Consider the following 11,929-nt stretch of genomic DNA (forward strand, 5'->3'; position numbering starts at 1 on the left):
CACACACACACACACACACACACACAGGTAACTCTGGTGAGGTGGGGAGAGCGTGGCAGTCCCCGGACTGGGCTCAGGGTGGGGGGTCACTGGGGAAGGTGCTGGGAGCAGGTTCCCTGGCCTCTGCTCAGCCAGGACTGGGCCCAGGCAGGCCCAGAGGCATGTGCTGCCCACTGCTGTGGCCCCAACCCCCACCAGGAGCTGGCAGGATTGGCTGCCCTGGACCAGGAAGATGGGGCTGGAAGTTTCTCCTGAAGGAGACACATGGGGCGATCATGTGTCCTCCCCTTTACAGTGTGCCCCCCCCCCCACACACACACATATGAGAAGGCACGAGTTGTCTATGCTTATGTCTCTTCCTACCATGATCCTGCACCCACCAGATACCATCAAATATCGTGCTCTGTCAGCTCATGGGATAGTACCTGGCCGACTCTAGAATACCCAGTTGTCTGTGGGATGCTGTGTGATTAAACCCTTTGTATGACATTGGTCAATGACACAGGCTGCCTGTTCTGCTTTGCTTCCTCCATATCTTCTGCCTCCATGTCAAAGGTGCCTTTTAGAATTGCCAGCCTCTGAGAGAGACTCTTCAGGTCAGGATAGAGAAGTACATTATATATCAGAGAAGCAAGAATCGCGCCTGTCATGGGGCCCACCCAGAAAATCTGCAGAGATAGAGAGAGAAATAGCATATTATTATTATTATTAATAATGTATAGTGATAGTGCCTAGAAGCCAGGGCTCCATTGTGCTAAGCAATGATTGTAGCCCCAAATAACTTACATTCTTTGAATGTGTGTCAGTATGGAGCTCTGCTCTTTTTGAAAATTGTAAAAAAGACAACCAAGACTGTCATCATATGTAGAATGAAGGAGAGGTTGATCTCTCTCTCTCTTTCTTTCTTTCTTTCTCTTTTATATTTATAAATATAAATATATATATACATTACATAAAATAGGTTGGGCAAGGATAATCTGTGAAGGGTCTTAAATGTAAAGATGAGTAGTTTGTGTTTGATATGGTGGACAAGGGGAGCCAATGGAGGATGCAAAGGGAGGGGTGACGGTTCAAGTGACAAGCCAGGAATGTAATCTTTGTGGCGGCATTTCAAATGGCTATAAGTCAAAATAGAATTTGTTAAGACCAGAGAGGAAGATCCAAAAGTTGAGATAAGAGATGATGAGGGCCTGTATGAGAGATTTAGCTGTTGTATATGCAGAGGTTATTCATAATCAAAGATGGGGACTGGGACTCTTTTGGCTAAAATGACTTTAAAATGTCATAACGTTAATATTTCATTGACTCCTTCACTACTGGCCAATGTTCTAGGAACATCCTGATAGAATTAACTTGGCATACTTCTGAATGTGTCAGGTATGCCCAGCAACATCGTACCTGCCAAGCTGCTGAAAGCACTAGGACATCCTAGTAGAACATCTCTCCTGTGTTGCTGAATGTCCCAGGTATGTCCACTTACTTAGGTTATATGCTTTTGGGGCAGGGACCTTCTTTTTATACGTTTGTACAGTGCCTAGCACAATGGGACCCCGGTCCGTGACTAGAGCTCCTAGGCACTCAGGACCGGCTCCAGGCACCAGCGAAGGAAGCAAGTGCTTGGGGCGACCAATGGAAAGGGGCGGCACGTCCGGGTCTTCGGCAGCAATTCGGCGGCGGGTCCCTCAGCCCTTCTCGGTGGGAAGGAGCTGCCGCCAAAGTGCTGCCGATCGCGGCCTTTTTTTTCTTTTTTTTTTTTGGCTTCGCCACTTGGGGCAGCAAAAAAGCTGGAGCCGGCCCTGTAGGCACTACTGCAATACAAATAATAATATGTATGTCCAGGTATAAAGCACCTGCCATGCAGCTGAAGGTTCCCTAATATTGCATTAATTTCAATGCACTAATGACCGCTTTACATCTCTTTGTAACCGGAGTGGTTGTGGGCCTTGTTTAAGTGAAAGCTTAGATCCGTCAGATTGCAGCACCCTTTCCCCTGCCAGTCCCTACCACTATGCCCCATGCATGCCCTTGTACTGAAGATTTCCTCTCCAGCTGCATATTGCTACTAAGTCGTGCCATTAAGGGTTCAGATGGCTGATCTTTCTTCCTGTCTGGCATTCTCATTTCCTACACCTTGAAATGTGTCCATGCAGCAAATGGTTATATCTGCACAATACCACCAGGTGGCAGTGCTTACAAACATCCTTGTTACATCTGGGCAAAGCTACAGTTGCAAACAAAACTGACAGCAGGCTGCTTACAGTGACCCTATACTTCGTCAAGGCAGAGATATAGAAACTGAATGGAGGTAGAGAGGGAAGGAAAGTCGGTCCATATTGGGGTTGCTTGGGAGCATGTTCATTTTCTGTAGCTTTGAGCTAAAATTACTTAGCCCCATTTCAGTTCTGTGTTGATATCTGTGGATCACAACTTCCCCACTTCCATGCCTGCAATGGAGTAAACATTAAAAGACAAAATATACTTTGGGCCCTGAATTTTACCCTGACAGTACATGAACATGAGTTTCTCTGTATTAATTGCATGTTTTGATCTTTATCCTAAATATTTATGTGCTTGTGTTGTAAGAGTATGTGTTAGATGTCAAAGGGGAAGTGAAGAGGCCCTTTCTACTCAAGCAGTTTCAACAGGAACACAGCCTCGGGCCTGTGGTTACAATCCATTAAGAATGAATGATCCAACCACTCAGTGCTGCAGCCATCAAAAGAGAAGAATCCTCCTGGACAGGCCTCTCTGGATGCACAGTTCCAGTGGGGAAAAAACCTGTCAGAGGAACCCAAGAGTGTTTATACTTGGGCCCTGAAACAAAGAAAACTAATGAGCAATATGGTAAAGAATTTACTCTGAGATAAATAACAGGGCCTTTCCTACTTAAGAGAGACCAAGACACAGAATTATAGAAGGAAGGTAAGTGGGCTAGAACAGTGACTCTCAACCTTTCCAGCCTACTGTACCCCTTTCAGGAGACCGATTTGTCTTGCATACCCCCAAGTTACACCTCACTTAAAAACTAGTTGATTACAAAATCAGACCTAAAACTACAAAGGTGTCACAGCAACACTGTTACTGAACAATTGCTGACTTTCTCTTTTTGCCATAGAATTACAAAATAAATCAGTTGGAATATAAATATTGTACTTACATTTCAGTGTACAGTATATAGAGCCATATAAACAAGTCATTGTATGAAATTATAGTTTGTACTGACTTCGCTAGTGCTTTTTATGTAGCCTGTTGTAAAACTAGGCAAATATCTAGATGTGTTGATGTACCCACTGGAAGACCTCTGTGTACCCCCAGGGGTACGTGTACCCCTGGTTGAGAACTACTGGGCTAGAAGAATAGCAGGGCCTGCTGTCACTTGGGACCAAAGTGGGTCATAAAAGACGCTTTGCTTACTAAGAGCTCGTTTACATGGGTACACTGGCTGAAATAAGCTATTGCAGAATAGCTCCCCCTGTGGCCAGTCTATTCTGGAATAATTAGTGCACTCCTAGAGCAGCTAATTATTCTGAAATAAAATGACGTTTATTCCCAAAAAGGGTCCACGTAGGGATATATTCTGGAATAGCTACTCCAGGATAGATTATTCCATATTAGCTATGCTAGTCAATTTCCCTGCGTAAAGAAGCCTTGTCAGAATGTGAGCTGGTTCATTTCCTTTCCTGAAGAGGAACCAACCTGACCAGGATGGTGATTAGTGACTGCGAAATACTCAGGCAGACTAGAGACGCTATAAACATAAAAAACTTAATAATGGGGATTTCAACTATCCCCATATTGACTGGGTACATGACACCTTAGGACGGGATGCAGAGATAAAGTTTCTTGACACCTTAAATGACTGCTTCTTGGAGCAGCTAGTCCTGGAACCCACAAGAGGAGAGGCAATTCTTGATTTAGTCCTAAGTGGAGTACAGGACCTGGTCCAAGAGGTGAATATAGCTGGACCGCTTGGTAATAGTGACCATAATATAATTAAATTTAACATCCCTGTGGTGGGGAAAACACCTCAGCACCCCAATATGGTAGCATTTAATTTCAGAAAGGGGATCTACACAAAAATGAGGAAGTTAGTTAAAAAGAATTAAAAGGTACAGTGTCAAAAGTGAAAGCTGCATGGAAACTTTTTAATGACACCATAGTAGAGGCTCAACTTAAATGTATACCCCAAATTAAAAACATAGTAAGAGAACCAAAAAAGTGCCACTATGGCTAAACAACAAAGTAAAAGAAGCTGTGAGAGGCAAAAAGGCATCCTTTAAAAAGTGGAAGATAAATCCTATAGAGGAAAACAGAAAGGAGCATAAACTCTGGCAAATGAAGTGTAAAAATATAATTAGGAAGGCCAAAAATGAATTTGAAGAACAGCTAGCCAAAGACTCAAAAAGTAATAGCAAACAAATTTTTAAATACATCAGAAGCAGGAAGGCTGAGGATGTGAGGGAGATTCCAAAACCTGAGCCATTCTTTTTTAGGTTACAAATCTAAGGAACTGTCCCAGAGTGAGGTGTCATTAGAGGAGGTTTTGGAACAAACTGATCAACTAAACAATAATAAGTCACCAGGGCCAGATGGTATTCACCCAAGAGTTCTGAAAGAACTCAAATGTGAAATTGCCAAACTACTACCTGTGGTTTAACCTATCATTTAAATCAGCTTCTCTACCAAATGACTGGAGAATAGCTAATGTGACGCCAATTTGTAAAAAGGGCTCCAGAGGTGATCCTGGCAAATACAGGCCAGTAAGCCTGACTTCAGGGCCGGGCAAACTGGTTGAAACTATAGTAAAAATTGTCAGACACATAGGTGAACATAATTTGTTGGGGAAGAGTCAACATGGTTTTTGTAAAGGGAAATCATGCCTCACCAAGCCACTAGAATTCTTTAAGGGGGTCAACAAGCATGTGAACAAGGGGGATCCAGTGGGTATAGTGTACTTAAATTTTCAGAAAGCCTTTGACACGGTCCCTCACCAAAGGCTCTTAAGCAAAGTAAGCTGTCATGGGATAAGAGGGATGGTCCTCTCATAGATTGGTAACTGGTTAAAAGGAAACAAAGGGTAGGAATAAATGGTCAGTTCTCAGAATGGAGAGAGGTAAATAGTGGTGTGTCCCCCAGGCATCTGTACTGGGCCCAGTCCTATTCAACATATTCCTAAATGATCTAGAAAAAGGGGTAAACAGTGAGGTGGCAAAATATGCAGATGATACAAAACTACTCAAGATAGTTAAGTCCAAAGCAGACTGCAAAGAGCTACAAAGGGATCTCACAAAACTGGGTGACTGGGCAACAAAATGGCAGATGAAATTCAATGTTGATAAATGCAAAGTAATGCATTTGGAAAACATAATCCCAACTATACATATACAATGGTGGGATCTAAATTAACTGCTACCACTCAATGTGCAATGGCAGTCAAAAAATCTAACAATGTTGGGAATCATTAAAAAAGGGATAGATAATAAGACAGAAAATATATTGCCTCTATAAATCCATGGTACGCCTCATCTTGAATACTGCATTCAGATGTGGTTGCCCCATCTCAAAACAGATATATTGGAATTGGAAAAGGTTCAGAAAAGGGCAACAAAAATGTTTAGGGGTATGAAGCAGCTTCTGAATGAGAAGAGATTAATAAGATTGGGACTTTTCATCTTGGAAAAGAAACGACTCAGGGGAGATATGATAGAGGTCTATAAAATCATGATGGGTGTGGCGAAAGTAAATAACACACGAACTAGGCGTCACCAAATGAAATTAATATGCAGCAGGTTTAAAATAAACAAAGAAGTATTTTTTACTTACAATGCACAGTTAACCTGTGGAATTCTTTGCCAGAGGATGTTGTGAAGGCCAAGACTATAACAGGGTTCAAAAAAGAACTAGATAAATGTATGGAGGATAGGTCCATCAATGGCTACTCGCCAGGATGGGCAGGGATGGTGTCCCTAGCCTCTGTTTGCCAGAAGCTGGGAATGGGCAACAGAGGATGGATCGCTTGATTACCTGTTCTGTTCATTCCCTCTGGAGCACCTGGCATTGGCTGCTGTCAGATACAGGATACTGGGCTAGATGGAGCATAGGTCTGACCCAATATGGTTGTTCTTATGTTTGTTCCAACTGCTATATAAAAATACTTTGTTTTAAGAGGCCTGTTGGTCAGTGTCACTGATCATGGGTTCCTGAAGGGAGGCTCAAGCAGGTGATTAAACTGATCTAGCCCTACATGGCAATAAGCAGTTGGTATACAAGGGACCCCGAGCTAAGAGTAGAAGAATCACAAGCTTTCACCCTGAGAGGGGTGAGGACAAGAGGCCTAAGACTCAAAGATGGTGCATTAACAGACCAGATGGCGGGGGGGGGGGGGGGAAGGTGTAGCTAGCCCCTTAACAGTGAAACACTGACTGATTACATGAAGATGAAGACATGCCTGCAGAGTGGTACACCCAGCTAATTCAGACTCCTAGGGACCTTCCCTTTCAGGCCTTTGGAACATCTAAAGAGGAGACTGACTCCTGTGTGTCCTTCCCAGACTTTACACTGAGCCCAGTGGCTGCTGGGGAAGGAGTTTGAGGATTTAGTAAATGCTGGATTGATCGCATTCAGTGCAGACATAATTGATAAAGCTCATCCCATGTTACTCACTGTTGGGTCTCAGTACCTTGATACAAGGAGCTCCTAGAAACGCAGGGTGCAATAAGGCCAAATTTCAACATCTCACCCAAGGTATTTTGGAGATGGTAGAGACCTCTAGAACAGAAAGGGAAAGGACATAATGATATTACCCAGTGGACAGTAAACTTGTTGACTATGACAGCAGGGCCAAAGGATCTTGCAGGATTCATGGAGCATCCAGTGAAGTAGATCTAGTAAACAGAGATGGGAAAGAAAGTATTAGGAGAATGACACTGTCTAAAGATGAATGAAGTCCAAATGAACCTCATGTTTGATTTGTCATCTCTCTCTAGTTCAGGCAATTAGACATTTACAAATATCTCTCTTATAGTTATAGTTTAGTCATCATTGCTGTATGATGGGAGAAGCATGGAATTGGCCTAGTTGGGAGTTCCTCCCACAGCGAGCATCTTGTACTGGAAGAGACTGGGACTGGCATAGCAATAAGCTTTCCCCACAGCCAGCACTCCTGCCCTGCTCCAAGCAGCGCTTTTGGCAGGCAGGGTGTTCAGAATTGAAGTGCATGTTTTTTATTTGTTTCTAATCAACCATTAGGTACAACCCCTCCAGGTTTTATGCAGTGCCTAACAAGCTTACCCCAATCAGGTGTCCCAGGGCAACGGATATGCCAATGAATGTGGCTGGGGAGTTGGCATTTCTGTGTCTGTCGGTGGAAGCAAAATAACAAAGAACCAGCTGAAAGGTGAGAATGAGCTCAACAGCAACTGCTTGTCCAGAAGTGATGTTGCTCCGCACCTGGGGAAAGGGATGGCAAAGGGACTTCTTAGGAGACCACAGCAGCCCATCGGCTTCTGCCCACCAGCCACACTAGGTAACGCTGCTGCCTCACACAATCCACCTCAAAAGCAGGCATCTGCAGTGACGTGAGCTTCTGGGAGACTTAAGTGTAACAGTGGGGGTAAGGGGATCTTTCATGGTTTGTATCCTTACTTTTGGAGCCATGCAGTAGCAACTAACTGAGTGTAGGAGTGATAAGCACAGAATGTACAGATCAGGCATCGATGGCAGATTGGTTACTACTGTTCCAAAGTTTTTGTAGGCTATTGGGGACAGATTTTCAGAATGGCTCAGCATCCAGCAGCTCTCATTGAGAACAATGGAGAATTCTACACATGCACACCAATTGAGAACCATGGGGGCTCTAGGGTGAAAATCTGTTCCTTATGGCTTAGGTATTATGTTGCTGGGAGCATGAAAAAGCAGAGAGGCATGTACTCATGCAACTAAAATCCACTTAGCTGGGAATGTGTGGAAATTATTTGAAACATATGTAAACAGCAGGAATGCTCAGCTGTAGGTCCTATCTGTGGAGTCCATTAAGTTGTTCTGATATCTTGGGTGACTCCCTTCCTCGTTCTGAGCCTCACTTCTCATCTGTAAAAAGTGCGATAGTCACAATAATCAATGCCCAGTACATGCAGAAACCTTTGCTAAGGGTAATCACTTCTACTAGTCACTCCTTTGGTTTGACTTAAATAGGCACAGATCCATGAGGTATCTAGTATAGTTTTGTTTGACCTGTATTTAAAAACCCGCCTGTACTGGGCATTCATTTCTAGTTGTCACTGGGCAGGTTTCACTGTAAAGATTAGCCCATTTGTGTTTCCATCTTGAGCAGATGGCAGTGATTTTTTTATCACAAATCCCCCTCAATTCATACCTTCCACAGCCCTGGCCTCCTAATTTAGAATTACAACATAATTCAGCATGGTTGGCAGTTTCTCCTCCTGCAGCGCGGTGCAGGTCAGGATTGAGGGGCATTGACACTATTTGTTACCACTACATATAGCTACATATTAACCCAAGCCTGGACTAGCAGGGGGGCACACAAGTCAAGAGTGAGGGGACCAGAAGAGGCGTGGTTGGGAAGCTTGCACATGTCTGGCTCACAGCAATGTTAATGGTCATTCACTTTCATCAGCATTATCAAAAAGAGGGGTGAGGAACTCACCGTGTTAATGCCTAAGCTTCCTTGGACCTCTGCAGGCGTCACTCCATACAACGTGGCTGCTCCAGCGATGCCTCCAGCCAGCTGGGCAACCATATAGCAAGCAGCTCTTGCCAAAGAGATACGAGAGCCAAGCAGGAAGGCCATAGTCACAGCTGGGTTGACATGAGCACCACTGACATGCCAGGCAATCTGGACCACAGTAGCTGCAGCCAAGTTGAAGGTAATAGAGATCTGTAAGATGGTGGGGAGAGCTGAGGGCCAGCGGAGGACTGAGCCCAGGCCAAAGAAGACGTAGATGGAGGTGGCTAGGAACTCAGCAAAGACAGCCCGATAAAAGGTCACAGACAGTACCTCCTTCCACATCCTCTCATGAGCCCAACAGTGAGAGGAAATGCCCTCTGTCCTAATGCTGGAGCTCCTTTTTACTGGAGAATATTTGAGGAAACACTATGTAAATAAGTTTGTAAAACTGGGCAGGACCAGGAAATCCAGAACCTGGAAATTCTTCAGTGAAGGAGTGAGTCAGACCTGCCCAGTTCAGCACACATCAATGCTCCTTCCCCCCCCTCCCCCACCACCACTACCACTGACCCAGGGTCTTAACTCCCAGCACCAGACTTAACCCAGTTTCTGACTCTCAGAAATGTGTGTGTTCCATTGCTGGGTAGTTATCTTAGTGCAGTGGTTCCCAAAGTGGGGTTCGCGAACCCCTGGGGGTTTGCAGAACGTTTCAGGGGGTTCGCAAGAAAAATTTCATTAATGGCAGCCAGAGGACTCTGCTGGGACCCAGTTGCAGGGCAGACAGCCCGAGCCCCAGGGAGAGCGGGGCCGGGCAGTTTGAGCAGGCAGCCCGAGCCCTCCCCTGTCACCCAGGGAGCCGGCAGCCCGAGCCTCGTGGAGAGCGGGAAGTTCGAGCCGGCAGCCCGAACCCCTCCCCTGTCAGCCAGGGAACCAGCAGCCCGAGCCTTGGGGAGAGCAGGCAGTTTGAGCCGGCAGCCCGAGCCCCTCCCCTGACAGAGGGGGAGCCAGCAGCCCGAGCCCCAGGGAGAGCGGGGCCGGGCAGTTTGATCCAGCAGCCCGAGCCCTCCCCTGTCAGCCAGGGGTTGGGGGAGGGTGTGCACTGGTCTTGGTCTGTGTGTGAAATTCCGGGGTCCCACAGGAGTTCGTCTGCCCTGCCTACATTACACTAAGACAGTGGTTCCCAAACTTTAACAGCCCGTGAACCCCTTTCACTAAATTGTGACATCTCATGAACCCCCTTCTAAAAATGAATATTTCCAGGGATTTAAGTTTAAATTTCCTCAGTGTGATGGATTCGCTTGCTTTGCTCTGCATAGCTCTTGGAAGTCTGGAACCACTGGAGAAAGATAAAGTCTCAGGTCTGGTTCGGCATCAAGTCTGTTTCTGTATTTGGTTTTCAGATGTGCATACGAGGAAAATGCTTTCTCGCATAAGTATGTTGTTGAAAATGGTAACAAAACTGCAGCAGCTTTTTCTGCCAGAAAGGGGTACTCGTTTCTTAAACTCAGCCAAAAGTTGATCAATGATAGATTTCTGAAACTCCTTTTCAGTTCGTAATCACAGGAGATCTCAATCAATTTCTCTTTTTCCTTGGTGTTTAATATCTGTGTTGAGAAAGTGGTATCATCAAAAGGGTTGCGAATTCAGTCATTATCGCCTGACATAGCTGGAAAGTATTCCCTGAAAGTTGTGCAAAGTCCTTTTAGGTGTGCAATTATATTGGTTTTAGTGCACTGATCCAACTGAAGTTTATGTTCTGCCAGGAAGTCATGAAGATTACTGAAACACTCAGTTTGATTGTTTTCCAAACAACTTTCCCAGAATTGCAACTTCTTTATCAGGGATTCAACTCGCTCTTGCACATTGAAAACTGTTATATTGAGGCCTTGAAGAGATAAATTTAGGTCATTAATTCTTGAGAAAATATCTGCTAAATAAGCTAGGCTCTGGAGCCAGACATTATTTTCCATACAGCTGGCAAGGTGGAAAGGGTGGCTGTTGGGAAAAAAAACTAGGATTTCCATTCTAACCTCAAACAAGCGCACAAGGATTTTACCCCTTGAGAGCCATCTAACTTCAGTATGGGTCAACACACAGTCGTGTATACTACCCATTTCTTCTCAAAGTACGTGAAATATTCTGGAATTTGTTGGCCATGATTTTATGAAATTCACCATTTTCACTGCATTGTCCAGCACTTCCTTCAGTCCCTCTGGCATGCATTTTGTTGCAAGGGCTTGTCTATGGATGCTGCAATGAGTCCAAGAGACTTTTGATGCAACCTTTTTTGTTCGAGCTACAAATCCAGTATACTTCCCTGTCATTGATGTGGCCCCATCAGTGCAAATGCTTAGGCAACGAGACCAATCTATTTCCTTTTCTTGAAAATATGCATTAGTCAGATTGAAGATATCTTCTCCAGTTGTACGTTCTTCCAATGGTCGGCAAAACAACAAGTCTTCTTCAACCATACCTTCATTCACATAACTTACAAACAGTAGCAAAATGGCTAGATTAGCTACATCAGTTGATTCATCCAACTGTATAGCATAATATGGACTATTTTTCACTCTATGTACAATTGTGGTCTCTACATCATTTGACATGTCACGAAGAATTAATGACAACGTATTATTGGACAAAGGTACCATGTCAATCCTTTTTGCAGCCTTTTCTCCGAGCATGCAATGAACTACGTCTTTTATACATGGACCAATCAAGCTCTCTGCTATGGTATGGGCTTCTGATGCTTTTGCTACTCTGTAGCTCACGCGGTGTGACGCTTTAAGTGCATTTTCATTATCAGTACTTGCTTTGGATATAAAACTGGTAATGTCACTTTTCTTCTCAGCTGATTTTCGCTTGAAAAAATCAACAGGCTTGTCGAGTTGTGCAGGATGCCTAGTTTCTAAATGGCGCCGAAGTAGAGAAGGTTTGAGGCTGCTGTTTGCTAGAACATCACCACAAATCACACACAGTGGTTTTGGATGTTCTTGATCACCAATGCATGTAAAGCCATATTTTATATAATCATCGTCATATTTTCTTTTCTTTGTAAGTGACTTTCCAGGACCATCATGATCATTAGACTTAGATTTTCCACAGTGTGGACTTGAGGAAACATTAGCTGATTCCAGCATCTTTACACTTTCCTTTTTCAGCCACTTATCCATTGAACTTGTGTACAAAAGTTCTAATAAAAATAACAGAGAGAGACTGCTAACAACCAACAAACTAGAAACT

The 11,929-nt window shown here is 44.3% G+C and overlaps 1 protein-coding gene across 1 annotated transcript; it reads right to left on the reverse strand.

Moving 5' to 3' along the window:
* Positions 1–394: 394 nt before the first annotated feature.
* On the reverse strand, positions 395–9,046 carry AQP6 (aquaporin 6). The gene is made up of 4 exons (XM_024211716.1): positions 8,666–9,046; positions 7,291–7,449; positions 6,804–6,884; positions 395–668 (listed from the first exon to the last, which is right to left on the reverse strand). The coding sequence occupies exons 1-4, from the start codon at positions 9,026–9,028 to the stop codon at positions 471–473; spliced, it is 801 nt and encodes a 266-aa protein (XP_024067484.1). The 5' UTR covers positions 9,029–9,046; the 3' UTR covers positions 395–470.
* Positions 9,047–11,929: the final 2,883 nt, after the last annotated feature.

The sequence above is a fragment of the Terrapene carolina genome, unplaced genomic scaffold (assembly GCF_002925995.2).
Source record: "Terrapene carolina triunguis isolate 2854851 unplaced genomic scaffold, T_m_triunguis-2.0 Scaffold641, whole genome shotgun sequence".
NCBI lineage: Eukaryota > Metazoa > Chordata > Testudines > Emydidae > Terrapene > Terrapene triunguis.